Source organism: Gavia stellata, chromosome 1 (assembly GCF_030936135.1).
Source record: "Gavia stellata isolate bGavSte3 chromosome 1, bGavSte3.hap2, whole genome shotgun sequence".
NCBI classification, from domain to species: domain Eukaryota; kingdom Metazoa; phylum Chordata; class Aves; order Gaviiformes; family Gaviidae; genus Gavia; species Gavia stellata.
Genome location: NC_082594.1, coordinates 82,732,433 through 82,755,129, shown reverse-complemented (window position 1 = coordinate 82,755,129; position 22,697 = coordinate 82,732,433). Strand labels below are relative to the sequence as shown.

Sequence of the window (22,697 nt, the reverse complement as noted above, 5' to 3'; positions counted from 1 at the left end):
TAGGCACGGCCAAACTCCTCCCAGCAGTCTGTGTACTACAGTAAGCTGAGCAAGTGTCTCATCCACACTTGACCCAACCACAGGAGATGCTGGAGGCCTCCAGTGAACTGAAAGCTGGAAGTGGTGATTCTGTTCTAAACCAGGGACTTCCAGTGGGTAGTGCATCTTCTCTTGGTGTGCAGCAATCAATGCCAAGCAAGGTGCATGTCAGCGAAACATCTCTGCTGGCAACAGTTTCTGTTCAATCTTGTCATAGCAAAACAAGTGAACTATCAGCTTTAGGACTAATTGTGCATTTCATTTTGGGGTACAATATCACAATTACATTTATCCTTCACACTTTGACAGTTAGTCCAAATGAAGTTTAGGATCTTTTGCTCACCGTGTATCATAACAATATTTACAGGGAAGGGTAGAGCTAAACAGTTTCTTGGAGAAGCTTGTTGTAAGCCAGGGTATTGCTCGTAGCTATTGCATTTTTCAGGCACTGCCAGAAGTAGGGCTGAGATCGAGGGTTAGCTGGCCATTCCAGGACAGAACTTCTGCACAGCCTTTTCCTCAGCCGGACATACCGGGACTTCTGCAAAACCTTCTCAAGAAATATCAAGATAATGACATCCATTTTTTCATCTAGAAGCCGCTGGTGGGCCATGTAAAATGTTGTCCTGAAGCTGCCACTTTTAATATACTTGTTGGTCAGCACAAATATGGTCTTTTTGCTCAGCTGTATGCTCTGGGAAAGGTTGTCAAAGACTGGCTGTCCTGGCAGCCAGTCCCTTTCTTCCAGGCATAAATTGAACTGTCTGGCTTTTTGATCTTCCAGTCTTTCAACCAGTTCTTTCAGCACCCACTCATTCACAGCTGCATCTCCATTGTCATAGGCAATAAACGCATCATAGCAAGCATCTGGTAAAGATAAACGCCGATAGCCCTTCAACTTGGCAGTGCAGTAATGGTAACTATACCACACATCCCAGAAATAGAGATGGCTCATCACTGTGAACACCATAAAGCCTAGGACAGTTGAAGCTGACAGAGCATACAGGATCAAATACGAGGTGTCCAGCTCACAGGTATACAGATCCAAAAAAACCACGCTCCTTCCTTTATGTGCCCCTGGGCCAGCACAGGTCACGTCTGTGGCCAGAAGAGGGATAGTCACTTGAGTCTGATTGATCCACCAAACAAACCACACGGCATCACAATTGCACTTGAAAGGATTCCCATGCAAAAGCAGCATCCTCAGATTGTTAATGACATTTTCAGGGAAACTAGATTTCTTAATTATTTGAATCTTGTTTGAGCTGAGGTCCAAGTATTTCAGTTTAAAAGCACCTCTGAGAAAATGTTTGGTTAGCCGTTGAATGCGATTGTTTCGGAGCATCAGTTCTTGGAGCGTTGAAGAGCAATTGGACAGTTCTCGGGGAACAGTAGCCAGAAGGTTATTGCTGAGGTCAAGAGTTACTAGTTTCCTCAGATAGTGGAGGTTTCCCCAGTTGAAACTCTTCATCCCGTTATTGGTTAAGTTGAGGATCTTGAGTTCTGGAGGCATAGCTTCAAAAACACCATGAGGGAAAAAACTGAGCGAGTTGAAGGAAATATCCAGTTGTTCCAGGCTGGTCAGATTCTTGAAGAATGACAAGTATCTAGCATTCCCATCCATCCATAAAACATCTAAATGATTTCCTCTGAATTCTAAAATTTGAAGAGATTGGCTTTCCATTCCTGTGTTAATAGAGGTAGAAATCTCATTCTCATTCATCATCAACTTCTTCAGATGGGCCAAGTTTTTCGTAAAACTAAGCACATGAGTAACACCTTCTGCCAGAAAATAATGTTTGTTATTGCTCAGGTCTAGAATTTCTAAAAGTTGTAGCTCTTTGAAAGCAGTTGAGTATAGCAAGTCAATCCTGTTGTTCGAAAAATCCAGATATTTCAATCCAGGCAAGTAGCGGAATTCACTTCCATTTAAAGTTTGACTTATTGCATTACCTGACAAGTTGAGGCATCTGAGGAAACTAAGCCCCTGGAAGTCTGAGGGGTTAACAAAAAATATGTTGTTTCTGCTTAAATCCAGAGTTTCTCCATATTTCAGGCACTCTTTCTTAACTGAAGATTGGTAGGAAGCAGCTTCTTTGTCTTTGGACCTGCAGCTTCGCCCATACTCATCATACCTGAAATAATGCATCTCTTGTAATACTTGCCTGTTGTTTTGCTCTACAGAAATCCTAGGATTAGAGCAAAATCCATAAAAGTTGCTTTCACCTGAAGAAGGAGAAATTTTATTCACTGAGAGGTCTATGAATTTAAGAGCTGGGAATTCTTTGAACACTCTCAGGTCAGCAACTTTAATAAAATTAGTCCCGAGATCCAACACTGTTAGATTTCTAAGACTGAGCAATGGATCTAGATTTCCTTCTCTCAGTTCTTTAAAGACATAGCCCCTGAGCCTCAGGGTTTCCAAGTTAGAGAGGGAGGAAAATGTCTTAGACAGATTCAAGGATGGAGAATACATCTGCAATTCAAAATTAAAGGACAGATCAAGCTCTACAAGGTTGGGGATAAACTTCAAAAACTGAGCATCTCCAATCTCCTTTACTAGGAAATTTTGGGAGAGGTCAAGCTCTTTGAGATTCCTGATGTTTTTAAACCAGCTGTTGGGTATGCTCTGAAGAGAGTTACTGTGAAGTCGCAAAATTCTTAAATTTTTCAAGGAATAAAAAGCATTTGAATGTATCTCAATTGTGCCCTTGGGGCAGGGAATACAAGGATATGGGGCATTATAGCAACGTGGGCAATTACCACTTAGATCAAGAATTTCTAGGTTGTGAAGGGCACTTAAATCATGTTCTTCAATCACTTGAATCATGTTATTGTAAATATACAATTCCTTTAAAGTAGGTGACAAATTGGGTGGAATATGAGTTAAGTTGTTAGACTTCAGGGATAGTATTGTTAATTTTTTCAGCTCCAGAAAGGCTGTTTTTTCAATTTCAAATGAAACATTGCATGGGTTACGGTAGTAACAGTTCTGTCCCAGATACAATACTTCTATGTTTCCTAGCTCTGACAAATTGGTTTTTTGGATAGAAAAGATACTGTTCGCTTCCAGACTCAGCAGACTTAAAGCAGTAGGAAGACCCCGGGGTATTTCCAACAGCTGGTTTGCATCCAAATACAATGACTTCAATCTTGTCAGGGCAGCAAAACTGCCATTCTCAATCTTCGGTGTCCTGGTGCACACATGATCTTTGGGCCCCATTCTGACAGGCACACAGTTGCATCTGAAGTCAATCTCCACGAGGTTTTCAAGATGAGCAAAGGATGTTGGAGAGATATGAGGGATGTGGTTAATATTCAGAGTAAGGTTGGTAGCGTTTGCAGGGATCCCTCTGGGGACTTCCATGAGACGCCGATCGGTGCAGTCCACTGTCACAGTACTTTCAGAGGCTTTAACATCACAGGGTAAACTTTTGGGAAACCAAGCTCCTGACAGCAGTATCGGAAATAAAAAGAGCAAGACAAATGGCAATGCATTTGACATCTTTGCACGAGGTACCTAAAAATAAGGAAATAGGGAGGTATTAATTTAATGCAGTGAGAACATCTCATAGGCCATCGTATCAACCACATACTGGGTCAGACCAAATATACAGCTAATTTGGAGCCCTGTTTCTCATGCTGGCTAGAAGTGGATGTGCAGGTAGGATTATAAGTTTGGGGAAGGCATATGCTCTTATTTCCTCAAATGCTTTCTTTACTTTCTTATCACTAAGTATTGTAGGGTTCAGATGAATATCACTCTCCAAATAATGATTCGTCTACTGAAAAAATGACGTAGCATTAAAGGCTACGTCTCTGTGAATTTTCTTTTTTTAAGGGGAAACAAGTGCTGTTAAATATCCAGCAGATTGACATTGTATAATAGCATAAATATTGGATATTAGGAAAAATTTCTCTGCTGAGAGAGTGGTGACACACTGGAACAAACTGCCCAGGGAAGTGGTGGAGTCACCGTCCCTGGAGGTATTCAAGGAATGTGTGGACATGGCATTGTGGGACATGGTTTAATGGTCATGGTGGTGTTTTTTGGTTGATGGTTGGACTTGATGATCTTAGAGGTCTTTTCCAACCTTAGTGATTCTGTGATTCTGTGAAATGAGCAAAGTTAATTTTTCAAAGCACATGAAAGATAGAAAAAAATCTATAAGCAACTAAAAGCTAGTGTAAATTTTCAAAACCATACTGACTAACAGGTGAGTGCCTAATTTGAATTTCACATTATCATAAAGATTCTTAGAATCATAGAATATAATCATAGAATCATTTAGGTTGGAAAAGATCCTTAAGATCATCAAGTCCAACCTTAACCTAACACTACCAAGTCCACCACTAAACCATGTTCCTAAGTGCCACATGTACATGTCTTTAAAATATCTCCAGGGATGGTGACTCAGCCACTTCCCTAAGCAGCCTTTGCCAGTGCCTGACAACCCTTTCAGGGAAGAAGTTTTTCCTAATAGTCAATCCAAACCGCCCCTGGCTCAACTTGAGGCTGTTTCTTCTCATCCTGTCACTTGTTACTTGGGAGAAGAGACTGAGTTGTAGAGAGCAATGAGGTCTCCCCTCAGCCTCCTCCAGACTGAACCCCAGTTCCCTCAGCCGCTCCTCATAAGACTTGTGCTCCAGACCCCTCACCAGCTTCGTTGCCCTTCTCTGGACACGCTCCAGCACCTCAATGTCCTTCTTGTAGCGAGGGGCACAAAACTGAACACAGGATTCGAGGTGCGGCCTCACCAGTGCCGAGTACAGGGGGATGATCACTTCCCTAGTGCTGCTGGCCACACTGTTTCTGATACAAGCCAGGATGCCGTTGGCCTTCTTGGCCACCTGGGCACACTGCTGGCTCATCTTCAGCCGGCTGTCGATCAACACCCCCAGGTCCTTTTCTGCGGGGCAGCTTTCCAGCCACTCGTCCCCAAGCCTGTAGCGTTGCATGGGGTTGTTGTGACCTAGGTGTAGGACCCGGCACTTGGCCTTATTAAACCTCATACAATTGGCCTCGGCCCATCGATTCTGTGATTCTGTGATTCTGTGTCAGGAAGTTGTCTTCCACACACTCCAGGAACCTATTTAAAGCTCATTTCACCAAGTTTGCTAGCCTGTCAGCAAAGATTCTTTTGCCTTTCCTAGTCATGTGGATCCCATCTCCCCCTAGCAGGTTATAGTGATTAGGGAGTGTCCCATGACCATGAAAGCCAAAACCCTGACGAAAGCACCAGCCATGTAGCCAAGTGTTGATTTGTATGATGCATCTGTTCATGCCTGCACCCTTTCTTCTAACTGGTAAAATAGAGGAAAAGATAACCTGAGCACCAATCCCTTTCAATCACACCCCCAGAGCTTTGTAGTCTTGCTTGACTCTGCCCAGGTTCTGGCTTGCTGTGTCATTCATGCACACATGAAAGAGGTCTAGTGTCAGAATGCGTGTGTTGTTGACCTAAGGCAGTCAATGGCTATACTTCCATATGGTTTAATACCAGCTTGCATTTTCACTGTCCAATAAGGACAGAGGGCAAATAGGGCACTGTATCAATGTGAAGTGTAAAAATGAAAATCAAAGACACATTTAAGACTGAGCATGTCCCATAAAAGGCTTTAATCAGTAAATAATCAGAGCCAAAATCCTACAGACTTTTAAAGAACATTCCAAAACACGCTCTCTGTCTGTGAAGTCTTTGTGATCTTGCCTACTTTATAGATTTATGTGTATTATGGGAAGAACAATAAGCTTTTAATAGTTCACAACATACTAGTTACTTCCTCAGCAGCAGTCAATGTCAAAGTCTGTCCCTCTGGCCAGAGGCAGCCAGCCAGGCAAGCAGGCTGACAGCCTTGGCTTGCCTAGCACAGGCAGAGGGGCCATGACCATTTTGCTGCCTTGCACAGCTTCTTAACTGCCTGTGTCTGATGCTGGTCAAGAGATTTAAAGATAATAAACCCCACAATAATCAACATCATCATTTTTCCATGGAAAACTCAGTGTTGAAGGCTTGGAGATGCATAGCACACAGAATGCTCTTAAACAATCAGGATTAACTATGCATGGAATAATATTGACTAAATGTGAATACCCAGTTAAGCAGCTGAAAATCAGATGATTAGGTCAGGTGTTCAAGCTACACAGAAATGTTTTTTCTCCTTAGCTGGGACACAAGAATGTGTAAAGACCCGCTCAGACAGTATGTGAAAACCCTGTTGAGTGTTGCCTAAGACATGCCTTGCAGACGACACAGAGTTGGAGATTAATTGAGGCTTCCTGTTGTATGCTCTGTTTACTTAGACCACTGTGTCCTCTGTATAACTTTGTGTTTCTGCATTACCTTAGATAACTATCCTAAATCTACCTATGCATATGTGTATCTGGAGGAGTGCTCTAGTGACTAGCAGGGCAGCAGATGTGAGAGAAGTCAGATCAAGTCTCACACAGCACTGCTCTTCTGCTATCTAGATTCAACAGCCAAATGGAGTCACTTTGGGGATTTGTTCAGTCAGCTTTTGAATACAAAGCTTCAGTATGGAAGGAAAAAATGTAAAAGTCCACTGTAGACTTTGAATTCAGAGTATTGTCACAAGATTCATATCAGTAACCTGGTACTGTACTACACCACAGGCTTTCCTCTACCACAATTTCCTTTCCCATTGCCAGAAGTGGTACGGTGCTTTCTTCTTTTCAGCAGATCCTCAGAAAAAAGGCAATGTAGCTAAATGTCCCAGCTGGTAGCTGGGTAGCATTCATACAATTACTTAGGGAAAGCTAACCTGGGCTAACCAGGCTATGCCTGTGAATTCACATTTCATTATTTTCAACTCTTGTGAAGTCATTTGTTAAGAATCAAAATAACCTTCACTTGGTTTACAGCAATTCACTTTGGAAAATCACCCAGATGGAGGCCACTGTAAGACAGTTCACCAGTGTCTTTAGTACAGTCTAACCTTTCAACTTTAGAGGATGATCAACTTTTCTGATTTCCTGATGTAGACAAGCACTTGGATGAAAATGATGAATAAGAATAATAAGAGTAAGTGGGGAGCCAATTTGAAGAAGACAAAACGTGTTCATTTCCTCCCATCATCCTAGCTTTTTTTTTTTAGAACTCTTTTTCCTCCACTAGTATGGGCAGGGATGTGGGAGGGAGAAGGAAGGGCTCTACCACTGATATTAATTACATGGAAAACTGAAGGTCTTTCTTTGAATGAAAAGGGACATTGCCGAAGAAAAATCTGGATATGTTCTTGTAAATATTTTGCCTTCCTTCTTTTCCAAGGGACACACTGTATTATGCATGTAAAAAACTTTATTAGACTAATGAAAAACCAAAGAGTGCCTATCCTAACTGAATGGCCCATGGTGCCCCAGCTCCTGCCTACCTCCATCTCTTGCTTTACCAGACCAACGTACCTGAGGGGCCAGGGTTGTTAGCCCAGGCAGGTGACCATGGAGGATGGCAGAGAAGTGGCAGGGAAACCACAGAGACTCTCTGCACTGCAGGGCACGTTGCTCCATCGCATGGATGCCATTTACCTTTATCTGTCGATGCACACCACAGCAGACCATGAAGTGCCAACCCTCACCAGCCACGGACACGGTACCTGCAGTTGCCGAGGGAAATACTGACAACTGCTGCGGATCAAACTCCAGCAGCCTGCCTTCCTTTGAAAGAAGGAAGGAAAACCTCTGTTGCTAACTGGGGGTCAAACCACAGATTTGCTGCTCTTGAGGAAAAGTTAATTAGAATCAACCTTTAAAGATTTGGTAAACCAAATTAAAACCCTCTGTCCAAGCACTGGAGTAGGACTTGGGCAAGGTGAGATTGTAGTCTAGACTGCTACAAACTTTCTACACGAACTCATACTTGGCCACTGCACTCAGGCACCTAATTAGAGGCACTTAACCAAGTCCCTCAATTCATTGCCATCAACCTGGGCTGCACTGATGTTCAAGAGAGAGTGGGAGGGAGGAGAAAGAGGCCCCTCTGCAGGCGCTGCTCAGCTCTGAATATGGAGGGAGCTCTGCCTGACTACACGCCGAACGGCGACTAACACTGCAGGTTTAGGCATCTAAAATTAGGTGCAATGAATCTGGGCCTTAAAAGTCTCCACAAATATGTTTGTAGGTTTCTTAAGAAGTCAAAAAATGCCTTTTGAGACATTCAAAACACTCTGATTTTGAAGTCTTACACACTGCAGTATTTTTAGGAACCTAAGTGTTGTTGCAGAGCCAGCCTAGTTCCTACCATCTTTGTGCTTCATTTCTTTTTATATCCTTCTATTTCGTGATACTCTTTTAATGCATTAGCTATTTTAACTGTAAACTGCTACATTCTGGTGCTGTGTCTATTTGCATGTGTAACACCTTGTGTCTGTTATAGTACCAGAACAAATAAAAAAGATATTGTTTTAATTAGAAGAAACAAGCAACACTGACTTGTGCAACATCTTTGCAATGAGAAGCTAGTTTAAAAGTACAGCTAGAGTATGCATGTGAACTGTCCTTTTCTCTGTGTTCTACACTTGGCTTTATAAGAAGTTCAAAAAGCACTAACCTGCTGATATTAACTAGCACATGCACAAACCCATAATGATTTAGGGTATTCTTCAACTATTCAGCAACAATACAGCTAGGTGTTTCTGACGGAAGTTTTTCTGTAGGTGTTCCATATATATTTTAAGAGGTGAAAGGGGGAAAGGCTACAGAAAAAAAGAACACCTCAGAAGTTATGGCAATTAGAAAGGACATTATTATACTCACTCTGTAGCACAGTAGTACAAATAGATGCTAGCCAGTTAGTATTAGTGCAAATAAATGCTTTCCTTTCCTGTCATTATGTATTGCAGCTTCTAACCACAATAGTAAATTCGAAAATTTGGAAGCAGAAAAGGAGATTATGTTCCTGAAAGTCTTCCACAACAGTTCTAGTCAAAGAGACCTAAGAGCAAATTTAAAATTAAAGCTTAACCTACCATTTTCTGTGTGCTTCCAGGTCTGGCAGATTTGTCGCTGGAGGAGACTGTAAATCAGAGCAGAAGAAAACAGCATAAAAGAGTTCCCCACTGGTTCAGCTCAGGTGTGGAGGAGAGTATAACATGACATAACTCACTCAAGAAAACAGCAAACAGCAGTAATCACTACTCTATCACTACTCTTCAGCTGGACTGCGACTTGAGAAATAATTAAATGTGAAACAACTGCTGCAACCTACTTCCTCAAACATTGGTACTTAAAATTAAAACAACAGTACCTCTTTTACCCCTCCACCACCCATAAAAATAACTGACTACACTTATTTTTTCCCTTTTAAACAAATTCTCACATCACTCATATACTCATGCGCTGTTGTGACAAAAGTTTTTTTTCCTTTAGTCTCATATGCTGCAATTTACTCTCTTCTTTGCTACTTTTGAACACGGTTTTAATTTCAAATTGTGCATTTTACCTAGCTACAGTGTCATACCATAAAGAACTGTAATAAGACATACTCCAAGAAGATGAACATCCAAGCCACGGGGAGTCCCAAAGGAGGGCAATTGCAAAATACTTGGCAACAGAGCGTAAGATCAATCAGTTAGGAAACAAATGCATTACATAAGGGTAGCATTCACTTCAGACAACTAAGACTTGCAGAAGCTCAGTTCCTTCTTTCCCCCCCCCCCCCTTTTTTAGTGTAAGCTGCACAGAGAGACAGAAATTGTTAATTGACATTAACAATATTTTATATTTCAAAGTTTAGTAATTTTTTATTATTATTATTATTTGGGGTTCATTTCTGCTGCAAATGCCTTCAAGAACTGTGACAAATCTCTTAAGCTGAATACTTTGTGGAAGAAATGTCTATTAAGTGAATGGGACTTTGGGGAAGGGAACCAAAATAAACCGGGAAAAAAAGGATAGTGATAAGGGCATAGGAAATGGCATACAAAAAAGTAAAAGCTGCGTGGGAGAGTGTAGAAGGGACTGAGTTAAAGATAACATGGATAGGCTTAAGCTGGTGACAATCCAGCATTTCATGGAACACGGTGTCTGTTTGAGAGTTTCTTACTTAGAAGTTTCTATACTTAGCAGGACAGAGTAGTTCCATGGTTAGGGTATTTATTAGGTGGTTTTTTTTTTTTCATGACTTATTTCCCTACATAATTTCCTTTACACTTTAAACAGTAGTTCTTAATTTCTCTGACTCTTGTGGAGCTGAGGAACTCATTTTGGAAAACTGGAACCTGAAGAATGAACAGGGAAAGAATTTGCAATCGTACTTCAAAATTCCTTGGGTTTAGTGACAAAGTCATATAGACATAAACAAAACCAAGAAAGCGTACAGCATCATTACTGTTTCAATCAAGGGCTAGGAAAGGTTTCATTAATTTACTATAGGTTCAGGACTATATTTCTTACCTTTGTGCCTGATTACTGAAAGTACTGTAATAATATGATTCTTCTGCTATTTACTGGTAACTCGATTTTTCTTTTCATGCAGGATGCACTGGGGTTTTCATTGGGGGTTATTATAACTAATGCAGATGTCTCACTAAAATCCTGGTGTGTTCTGCAAGGCCATTCAATGCATTTCTGGTAGGAGGAAAGCCTTCATTGCAAACATCCTACACCAGCTATTCCACTCCGAATATTTCACAGATAGTATGTCACCAGAAGAGAAAGTTAGCTTCCATGCATTTATAGTTAGTCACCTTATTGTAAAGCAAATGTGCTTAATTAGTTGTGTATTAGTACCTAAAAGAATGGCTTGGCACAAGTTGGATTGTGAAAGTTGATTTCTTCAAGCATCTAACCATGTCCCTGGTATATGACACTGGAACATTGCTTAAATATAAGATGTATAATGCCCACTCACTTTGGTTGTAAGTGGGCTTTCTAAAGCAGTCCAGTCCAGTCACCCAACCCTGTAATTTCTGACAGGTGCTCGGTGTCTTTGGAGATTTCCCTTGCAGTCTATACCTACAAACTTTGGAAGTTTTAATAGCTGTACCCACACTTTGACTTTTCTTTTGGACTAGTCTGATTTTATTTTTTTAATATTAGGAACTCTCTGTCACCCAGCCAAGAGCATATGAGTTTCAATTCCATGCAGAACGAAACTGAAACTTTAGCTGAACACTAATAGAAACGCTAGCACTTTTTTGCTTTTTTTTTTACCTAAGAAATGTGGGAAGCAAAATACAGCAATATTTCCCTTCGAAAGGTGGGGGGTAAATGCAGGGGAGCTCAGCAGTCCAGAACTTCAGAACTTTGATTTTTAGAGGCACAAGGAGCTACTGATTTTCTGATTTTAAAAGTTCAGGTTTCTCTCAGACATTGTGCAAAATCTCTTTTGCCTCCTGTGAAACGCAAAGTAACTGAAAGCAGAAAAGTACTTCCTACTGCACCACATGCTAGGGGAAGACCCACTGGCAACAGCGCATGTATTTTGCCACCTCTGTGAGGGAAGAATATAATGTGAAATAGAGCAGGAATCTTTAATTGCCTTAATCCTTCATCTACAGGTTTGGTTTTTAGTTAGACTGAAATTGGACTGGTGAACTTTACATTTTCTTTTTTTTCTCTTCTAAGCGAAAACTTACAGCAAGTTGCTTTAATTTGTTTACCAAAATCAATATTCTACTGTGTTTATTTTAAAGCCAGGTAGTTTACCTGAAGTCTTAATATCTTGCAGTAATGTCTTTTCTCTAATGTGCTAACCCTCATACCAATAATTATGATACAACCCCACATATTCATGGTTAATATGACGTTTAGCGTAACATTGCGTAATTTACCCAGGAAATTATCAAAGACATAAGTTAAGTTGCTCAATTTTTGAAATACATAAAGTGACTCTTCAAACTGATGTAGACAGATGTATGAAAAGAACCACAAAGAGAAATGGATAGCAAATTTGAGGAAATGATAACAAAATCACTTGCAGAAGCCTTAAGGGATGTAAAAATGCACAATCCCTGCTGATAACAGCTGCAGAAATGCATTTGCAGTCACTAAAAATAGCCAAAACAATAAACAGAAGACAAAAGTAGGGAAGATTGGCCTACAAGGGCAGAGGAAGCTCTCAGAGCCCTGGTGGGGGAGGAGACCCTCACAGATCTGTGCTAAGAGCTTACCCAACTGCCCAGTGCACTAACATATGACCAAGGGAGCCAGTAGCATCACAGAGACAGACTTTTCCATTTCGGAAAGCTGAGACTACCCCAAGCTACCCCAGTGCCAAGACTGACCATTTGGTGTTTACAACAGGTTAAAACTACTTGTTGAAAGCAAAAGCACCTGGCATTCAAAGAAAAGAAAAGAAAAGAAAAGAAAAGAAAAGAAAAGAAAAGAAAAGAAAAGAAAAGAAAAGAAAAGAAAAGAAAAGAAAAGAAAAGAAAAGAAAAGAAAAGAAAAGAAAAGAAAAGAAAAGAAAAGAAAAGAAAAGAAAAGAAAAGAAAAGAAAAGAAAAGAAAAGAAAAGAAAAGAAAAGAAAAGAAAAGAAAAGAAAAGAAAAGAAAAGAAAAGAAAAAAGAAAAAGTAGAATAGACTATTTCAGTCAGAAGGGACCTACAATGGTCATCTAGTCCAACTGCCTGACCACTTCAGGGCTGACCAAAAGTTAAAGCATGTTATTAAGGGCATTGTCCAAATGGCTCTTAAACACTGACAGGCTTGGGGGATTGACCACCTCTCTAGGAAGCCTGTTCCAGTGTTTCGCCACCCTCTCAGTAAAGAAATGTTTCCTAATGTCCAGTCTAAACATCCCCTGGCATAGCTTTGAACCATTCCTATGCGTCGTATCACTGGATACCAGGGAGAAGAGCTCAGCACCTCCCTCTGCACTTCCCCTCTTCAGGAAGCTGTAGAGAGCAATGAGGTTGCCCCTCAGGCTCCTTGTCTCCAAACTAGACAAGCCCAATGTCCTTAGTTACTCCTCACAGGACATGCCTTCCAGCCCTTTCACCAGCTTTCTTGCCCTCCTCTGGACGCACAAGGACCTTCACATCCTTTTTAAATTGTGGGGCCCAGAATGGCACACAGTGCTCGAGGCGAGGCCAAACCAATGCTGAATACAGCGGGATAATCACCTCTTTTGACCGGCTGGTTATGCTGTGTTTAATGCACCCCAGGATGTGGTTTGCCCTCTTGGCTGCCAGGGCACACTGCTGACTCATATGGAGCCTGCAGTCGACCAGCACCCCCAGATCCCTTTCTGCAGGGCTGCTCTCCAGCCACTCCTCTCCTAATTTATACTTGTGCCTGGCATTACTCCATCCAAGTGTAAAATCCAGCATTGGGACTTGTTAAATTTTATGCCATTAATCATTGCCCAATGCTCCATTCTATCTAGATCCCTTTGCAAGGCCTCTTGACCCTCAAGAGAGTCAACAGCCACTCCCAGTTTGGTACCACCAGCAAACTTGCTAGTGGTGCATTCAACTCCTGAACCTACTCATCCCACAGTTGGACAACTTATCCAGAGGATGCTGTGAGGGACAATATCAAAAGCCTTACTAAAATCCAGAAAAACTACATCCACTGCCTTCCTTTCATCCACTAGGCAGGTGACCTTATCATAGAAGGATATCAAATTAGTTAAACAAGACTTCCCTTTTGTGAACCCATGTTGTCCGTGCCTGACGATTGCATTACTCTTTAAATGCCTTTCCATAGTATCCAGTATAATCTTCTCCATAATTTTTCCAGGAACTGAAATTAGACTAAGAGGTCTGTAGTTCCCTGGGTCTTCCCTCAAGCCCTTTTTGTATATTGGAATAACATTGGCCACCTTCCAGTCAGCAGGGACCTCCCTATACTCCCAAGACCTTTGGTAGGTGATCAAGAGGGATCCTGCCATAACATCCACTAGCTGCTTCAGAACTCTGGGATGAATCTCATCAGGCCCCATGGACTTGTGAACATTCAGCTGATACAGCTGGTCCCTTACAGTTTCAGTGTCCACAAATGGAAAGTCACTGTTTCCACACTCGTGGTCCTCCAACTCAGGGGACTGGGCAGCCCAAGGTCTATCAATATTATTAAAGACTGAGGCAAAAAACACATTGAATGCCTCTGTTTTTTCTTCATCCCTATTAGTCAGATGACCATCTTCAAGTATCGGTCCAGTGTTTTCTTTAGACTTCCTCTTGCTATTAACATACTTTAAAAAAGCCCTCCTTGTTATCTGAAACAACACTGGCCAGTTTCAACTCTAATTGAGCTTTGGCCTTTCATGTCGTCTCCCTGAATAAATGAACCACAGCTCTGTACTCTTCCTGAGAAGACTGACCTTGCTTCCAGAGAACATGTAATTTCTTTCTCCTCTTGAGCGCCATGAGGACTTCCCTGTTCAGTCAAACTGGTCTTTTCTGCCCCGCTTGCTTGACTTACAACACAGTGGAATTGCTTGCTCCTGTGCTTCTAAAAGGTGGTTCTTAAAGACTGACCAGCACTCATAGACTCCTAAACCCTCAAAAGCAGATTCCCAGGGCACTCTGCTAAATAGCTCTCTGAGTAGCTTAAAGTTTGCTCTCCTGAAGTCCATCGTAGCAACTCTGCTGTCCTTTTTTCTCATTACACTGAAAATTTTGAACTCAACCATATCATGATCGCTGTGGCCAAGACAGCCACCTACCATTACATCCTGCACAAATCCCTCTCTATTCACAAACAGCAAGTCTAGGAGGCCATTTTTCCTAGTTGGCTCACTCAGTACCTGTCACAAGAAGTTATCATCTCCTACAAACTTCATGAATTTTCAAGACCTGCTTGTCACAGCAGTATGATTTTCCCAGTTGATATCTGGGAAGTTGAAATCTCCCATAAGGACAAGGGCTACCATTCCAAAAATTTCTCCTAATTGCCTATAGAATAACTCATCAGTGCTTACCTCCTGGATGGGTGATTGGTAGTAGACACCCACTACATCTCCTTTGTTTTCCATCCCCTAATCCTTACCGAGGGGCTCTCAACCACATAATCACTAACTGTAAGAACTGTGCAATCAAACCTCTCCCTTACGTATACTGTGACACCTCAACCTCACCTGCCTTGCCTATCCCTCCTGAACAACCTGCAGCCCTCCATCCCAGCACTCCAATCATGGGACTCATTCCACCAAGTATCACTAATACTGTATTGGGGGGGGGTGGGGAGTGACCCCACGCTGGAGCAGGGGAAGAGTGTGAGGAGGAAGGAGCGGCAGAAACGACGTGTGATGAACTGACTGCAACCCCCATTCCCCGTCCCCCTGCACCGCTCGGCGGGAAGAGGTAGAGAAAATCGGGAGTGAAGTTGAGCCCAGGAAGAAGGGAGGGGTGGGGGGAAGTTGTTTTTTAGATTTGGTTTTATTTCTCATTATCCTACTCTGATTTTGATTGGTGATTAATTAAACTAATTTCCCCAAGTCAAGTCTGTTTTGCCCGTGATGGTAATTGGTGCGTGATGTCCCTATGTCCTTGTCTCGACCTATAAGCCTTTCATCATATTTTCTCTCTCCTGTCCAGTTGAGGAAAGGGAGTGAGCGAGCGGCTGTGTGGTGCTTAGTTGCTGTCTGGGACTAAACCACAACAAATACCAATGTTATCGTAGCTCTGGGAGCTGACCAACGCTTTCAGTTCATCCTGTTTTGTTCTCATACTGCGTGTGTTGGTGTGCAAGCATTTCAGATATGCTCCTGAGCACTCCGTGCTCCCAGAAGCAGTGTAAATGTTCCCACTAGGATTTCCACCCTCTGGCGATGCCACGCCAACCCTTGGCTTACCTGCTGCAATCCTGTTGGTATCTCCTTCCCCCATTGATTCTAGTTTAAAGATCTCTCGATCAACCCTGCCAGCTTACATCCAAAGACCTGTTTTCCCCATCGGGACAGGTGGATCCCGTCAGGCCCCAACACATCCTGCCTCTCAAGGGCTCTTCCATGGTTTAAAAACCCAAAGTTTTGGCGGAGGCACCAGTCCTGGAGCCAGGTATTGATATCCTGGGCTGGCCTGTTTCTTCTGAGGTCTCTCATCATTACTGGGAGGACTGAGGGAAATACTACCTGTGTTCCTGAATTTTTTAGCATTCTTCCCAGGGCTCTGAAGTCTCTCTTGATTGTCCTCAGACATTTTGTTGCTACATCATTTGTACCCATGTGAAAGGTGCAGAAATGGATAGTAGTCTAAAGGTTGAATTAGGCACTTCAGTCTTGTGGTGACATCCCTAATTCAGGCCCCATGGAGGCAGCAAACTTCCCTGAAAAGCGTGTCTGGTCTGCAAATGGGTGCTTCCGTTCCCCACAAGAGGGAATCACCAATGACCATAACTCGCTGTTGCTTCTTCTTGGCGTTGGTCTTCACACAGGTTTTGTTATGAGGGGATGGTCTCTCTGATCTTGGCAAGATTGCTTGCACAGATTCCTCCTCTTTCTCATTACGTGCTTCATCTACCATACCCAGGGCCTCGTACCTGTTCTGTAAGGGTATCTTAGAGAGTAACTTTTAGAGGGTAAGGAGGGGTTTCTCTTACTGCTCCATGTTGTAACCTTCTTCCACCCCTCCTTATCCCTTGTGACACTGCCTTCCTCCTGGCGCAAAGCAGATCCAGGACCTGCCTCTGTAATGTCCACACTCAGGTGGCTCCTGTGCATTACAGAAGGCAGAGTACGGTTCCATTGATCAACCTCCTCAGACTCTCAAATACTCCTCAGTCTACCCACCTCTTCCTGTAACTCAGCCACCAAGCAGAGCAGTTCATCAATCTGGTCACATCTCCTGCAGTCTTGCTTGCAAACACTTTCCACCTCTAGAAATAAATACCCCTTCACACATCCCACAGCCAGAAATCTGGGTGGTCGCATGCTTGAACAGGAGCTCTGTCTGCGTGGCTGCATTCATTCTACCAGGTGCTAGAAGCTCAGAAGAAGCACAGGACACGGCTTTTTGCTGGGTAGTCACCATGCTGCTGCTGCTGCTGTGTGCCTGCCTGCTGCCGCACACCTGCCCTGTTCCCTGTTATTGAAAGTGAGTTACCTTCAAGGGACCCAGAAGGCATCCAGAAACACCTGAAATACGATGCAGTTAGTTTCCAAGCTCTCCAGGCTCAGCAATGCAACTACACCTCTCCCGTTTCCCCCTTCCTAAGGGATCAATAAGATAAGGTAGCCAGAGAGGGCATCATTGCCTTCCTCTGTGGGATGAGGAGGCAGTGATGCTGGAAGTGGTGACGCATGCTAATGCAGGAACTGCTGGCAAGTCATGCAACTGGCAGGTTCAGAGGAGTCTGGGCACTTGTGGATTGGATATCCTCAAGTCCTATTTCTTAGTGATGAAATGACTAGCCTGCAGGACCACCCCGATTTGAAAAGTTTCATGCAGGTAATCCTGCCATGTTTTATGAAGTAATTCTCAGGCAAGAGCACTGAGGCAGCACTGGAACAGCCTCTACACTGGTGGACCTGACCAAATTACACACATAGCAGGAAAGCCGCTCCATAAAAAAAAGGCTTAAGATTAGGGCAAGCAAGCAACTGTAAGGATGCTCACATTAAACATGCAAGTGTGTCAATTTATGGGCTTCTAGAGATCATGAAATGCAAGACTGTCATTCATTATAGAGCTTGATGTTGCCTTTTAAAAAATTGTGCATGACATTTTTATGGAAGAGGGTTACTACTCAACAGAGGTTATTTTGATCCTTATTTCATGGACTGCAATTGATATGGATTGATTTCCTTTCTCCCTCTATGTATAATTTTACAAATACACAATATCTATATGATACAGATATTTCTGTAAGAGACCATGGAAGCACCTGAGAACAGTCATATAGGAAGTAGGGCTTCTCCCCAAGAAAAGGTGGCGGGATCAATAGCCCAACTGAAGTGCATCTACACCAATGCACGCAGCATGGGCAGCAAAGAGGAGGTGGTGGAAGACATTATGCAGCTGGAAAACTACAATATAGTTGCCATCACGGAAACATGGTGGGATGACTCGCATAACTGGAATGATACAATGGATGTCTATAAACTCTTCAGAAGGGATAGGCAAGGAAGGAGAGGCGGTGGGGTAGCCCTGTATGTTAGGGAGTGTTTTGATTGTCTAGAGCTTGATGATGGCAGTGAAAGGGTTGAGTGTTTATGAGTAAGAATCAGGGGAAACGCCAACAAGGCAGCTATCATGGTGGGAGCCTGTTATAAACCACCCAACCAGGATGAAGAGGCAGGCAAAATATTCTATAAGCAACTGGGAGAAGTCTCACAATTGCTAGCCCCTGTTTTCCTGGGGTACTTCAACTTACCAGATGTCTGCTGGAAATACAGTACAGCAGAGAGGAAACAGTCCAGGAGGTTCCTGGAGTGTGTGGAAGATAACTTCCTGACACTGTTGGTGAGGGTGCCAACTAGGGAAGGTGCCCCGCTGGACCTGTTGTTTGCAAACAGAGAAGGACTTGTGGGTGATGTGGCAGTTGGAGGCTGTTTTGGTCATAGTGATCTTGAAATGATAAGACTTTTCAATTCTTGGAGAAGTAAGGAGGGGGGTCAGCAGAACTGCTACCTTGGACTTCCAGAGGGCTGACTTTGGCCTGTTTAGGGGCCTGGTTGACAGAGTCCCTGGGGAGGCAGTCCTGAAGGGCAAAGGAGTCCAGGAAGGCTGGACACTCTTCAAGAAAGAAATCTTAAAGGCACAGGACCAGGTGTCCTCGTGTACCAAAAGACAAACCGGTGGGGAAGAAGACTGGCCCTGGCTGAACAGAGAGCTTTAACTGGAACTCAGGAAAAAAGAAGAGACCTTTGGAAAAAGGAGCAGGCAACACAGGAGGACTACAAGGATGTCATGATGCTATGCAGGGAGAAAATGAGAAGGGCCAAAGCCCAACTAGAACGTAATTTGGCTACTGAGGTAAAAGACAATAAAAAATGTTTCTATAAATACATTAACAACAAAAGGAGGGCTAAGGACACTGTCCATCCTTTAGTGGATGTGGGGGGAAACGTAGTGACAAAGGCTGAGGAAAAGGCTTAATGTACTTAATGCCTTCTTTGCCTCAGTCTTTGATAGTAAGACCAGTTATTCTGTGGGTATGAGCCTGCTGAGAGATGGGGAGCAGAATGAAGCCCCCGTAATCCAAGGGGAAATTGTTAATGACCTGCTGCACCACTTTCAGACACTCACAAGTCTATGGGGCTGGATGGGATCCACCATCCAGCTGGTACCGAGGGAGCTGGTGGAAGTGCTCACCAAGCCACTTTCCATCATTTATCAGCAGTCCTGGCTATCTGGGGAGGTCCCAGTTGACTGGAGGTTAGCAAAAGTGACACCCATCTACAAGAAGGGCCAGAAGGAGTATCCAGGGAGCTTACAGGCCTGTCAGTCTGACCTTGGTGCTGGGGAAAGTTATGGAGCAGATCATCTTGAGTGCCATCACATCGCATGTCCAGGACAACCAGGTGATCAGGCCCAGCCAGCACAGGTTTATGAAAGGCAGGTCCTGCCTGACTAACCTGATATCCTTCTGTGACAAGGTGACCCACTTAGTAGATGAGGGAAAGGCAGTGGATGTTGTCTACCTGGACTTTAGTAAAGCCTTTGACACCGTTTCCCGCAGCATTCTCCTGGAGAAACTGTCTCCTCATAGCTTGGACAGGCGCACTCTTCGCTGGGTAAAAAACTGGCTGAATGGCCAGACCCAAAGGGTTGTGGTGAATGGTGTTAAATCCAGTTGGCAGACGGTCACAAGTGGTGTTCCCCAGGGCTCAGTACTGGGGCCAGTTCTGTTTAATATATTTATCGATGATCTGAATGAGGGGATTGAGTGCACCCTCAGTAAGTTTGCAGACGACAGACACCAAGTTGGGCGGGAGTGTTGATCTGCTCGAGGGTAGGAAGGCTCTGCAGAGGGATCTGGACAGACAGGATCGATGGGCCCAGGCCAATTGTATGAGGTTCAACAAGGCCAAGTGCCGAGTCCTGCACTTGGGTCACAACAACCCCATGCAACGCTACAGGCTTGGGGACGAGTGGCTGGAAAGCTGCCCTGCAGAAAAGGACCTGGGGGTGTTGATCAACAGCCGGCTGAAGATGAGCCAGCAGTGTGCCCAGGTGGCCAAGAAGGCCAACAGCATCCTGGCCTGTGTCAGAAATAGTGTGGCCAGCAGGAGTAGGGAGGTGATCGTGCCCCTGTACTCGGCGCTGGTGAGGCCGCACCTCAAATACTGTGTTCAGTTTTGGGCCCCTCACTACAAGAAGGACATTGAGGTGCTGGAGTGTGTCCAGAGAAGGGCGACGAAGCTGGTGAGGGGTCTGGAGCACAAGTCTTATGAGGAGCGGCTGAGGGAACTGGGGTTGTTCAGTCTGGAGAAGGGGAGACTTGGAGGAGACCTTATTGCTCTCTACAATTACCTGAAAGGGGGTTGTAGGGAGGTGGGTGTTGGTCTTTTCTCCCAAGGAACAAGTGATAGGACAAGAGGAAAGTTAGCTCCTGAGCTCAGTTGTTCTCTGCAATGTCTTTTGTTGTCTTTTGCCTCCTTTACCTTTTTTCACAAGTACAGCACATACAGGCCTGGAGAAGAACCAGATGAGTATCCATAATGACACCTCATTTCTCACTCACAACCACCATACTGGGTCTGGCTGGAATGGAGCTCATTTTGTCCATAGCAGCCCCTATGGTGCTGTGTTTTAGACTGGTGACCAAACCAGTGCTGACAACACACCAGTGTTATGGCTACTGGAGAGCTTGCACAGCCTCAAGGCCTTCTCCCCTTCTTACGCTGTCCCCCTGGGGAGCAGGCTGGGGTGGGCAGGAGCCTGGGAGAGGACGCAGCTGGGACAGTGGACCCCAACTGACCAAAGGGATATCCAATACCTTGTGCCACACCCAGCAATAAAAGCAGATGGGAGTGGGTGTGTGGAGTTTCACCAAAGCAGCCATGACCTGGAGGCTGACTGGGCATCGGTCTGGGGGCAGGAGGTGGTGAGTGATTGCTTTTGCACCACTTGCTTTTTTCTTTCTTTCTTAGTTTATCAACCTGTCCTTATCTCCACCCACAAGCTGCTCTCACTTCTGCCCTCCTGGTTCTCTCCCCAAGGCGGCTGGGTGGGCACTTGGCTGCCAGCCAGGGTCAGCCACCACCCAACACGACAGACGGCAGAGCGCTACCCTTGGCAATAGGTGCCTGAGGAACAGCTGAGAGAGGGACTTGTGAAGTGAAAACACGCTCAAATTTCACTCCCGATAGTCCACTACCTCAGCAACAGGTTCTGAGCTTTTGACATTTAAAAACCCTGGAGTCCATGGCAAAAGCTTCCAGAAAGGCTGCAAAGTTCAAGTACTTGCACTAGGGCAGTAGAATGAGTCAAAATAAGGTTTATAGACAAATGAGCTAAACCCTCTAACTTCTGCTATGCAATGTGGTGTTTTTTCCTTTATGTCAAAATAATGCTGCTGAGAGAAGGAAGTTTCCCATGAGGCTGAACTGTCATCTGATCTTCAGACCAGAATCCCAGCATGGACCAGGGAGCATAGAGCATTAAACACCAAACCCCTCACGATCTTCTGTTTCCATGCCTTTTAATCCTGTAAAAATGGATGGGGTTTTCACAGAGCTGTTGGAATTTACTTAACTCTCCATAAACATTTCAAGTGTGCAAAATGCAGCAGACACAGTAAGCTTAATTCTGTATTTTCCTTCTGCTCTTTCCCCCATATCATCCTGTTAAATACAGTTGAGCAGGTTTGCTTACAACACTCTGAGAAATAAGAACTTCAACTGCTCATGAACTGTTAACTCAAACTCCCAGTGAAATTTAAACATTGTGTCCCTTCTGTCAGACCATAAAAAGGAGAAGGATGATCTTATTATAAAGATGTGTACCAGTCTGGTGTGATTAACAGTTCATCCTTACGTCCAAGACAGCTGGAGCATGATTTATGAGCAAGGTTTGCATAAGAGTCAATGCGTACACTCTTCCCTATTTGACCTGTGCAGGGCATGGTCTCCAAAAAATGAGTATCAGAAGAATAAAAACCACAAGCAATCTCTTGGCACAAGTAATTTTCAAATTTTATTTACAATACTTGTGCACAGTGAAGGCAAACAACTCAGCATTTTGTTTGTAACAAATATCTGATATATAAAGCAACTGAATTGATACCATGCATTAAATGTATTGTATACCTTTTGCACAGTACCAAGGTCTAAACTTTGGTATAATTATGTGTCCACAGACTTGGGGTTAACAACTTACTGTGAATTAATATTTTCAAGACAATAGGTTAAATAATCTTACATTTAAAAAATTGCTTTACTGAATAAACCAAGGTAAATCCATTTCCATTGTGTTATAACATTTTTGAAAATTCAGCTACAATGAGGAATTCCTCTGAGAACTAGTGGCTGAACGGAATTGTCAGCACAGTATCTTATATACCCCATTTCTGTATTCATCACTGAAAGCAGTACAGGTGAAATTGTTTTACTCATTTTCATATAGGAAAAGAAACCCACAGAAGAAATACGATTTTTTCCCGTAATTTTCTAAAGACAAAATAGATTCATTCTCAGAGAAACCAAAAGAATGGTCTGTCTGAAGACTGTCTTAAATGGAATGGAAAAATCCATTTTGTAATACAACATTGTATTATTACAACTATATCCCAGAATAAGCAAGGTAGGATG

At 43.4% G+C, this 22,697-nt stretch overlaps 1 protein-coding gene across 1 annotated transcript; it reads right to left on the bottom strand.

Moving 5' to 3' along the window:
- Positions 1-418: 418 nt before the first annotated feature.
- On the bottom strand, positions 419-9,154 carry TLR7 (toll like receptor 7). Its single transcript, XM_059822957.1, is given in 2 exon segments — positions 419-3,559; positions 8,999-9,154. Coding segments are annotated over 2 exon segments (3,297 nt in total).
- Positions 9,155-22,697: the final 13,543 nt, after the last annotated feature.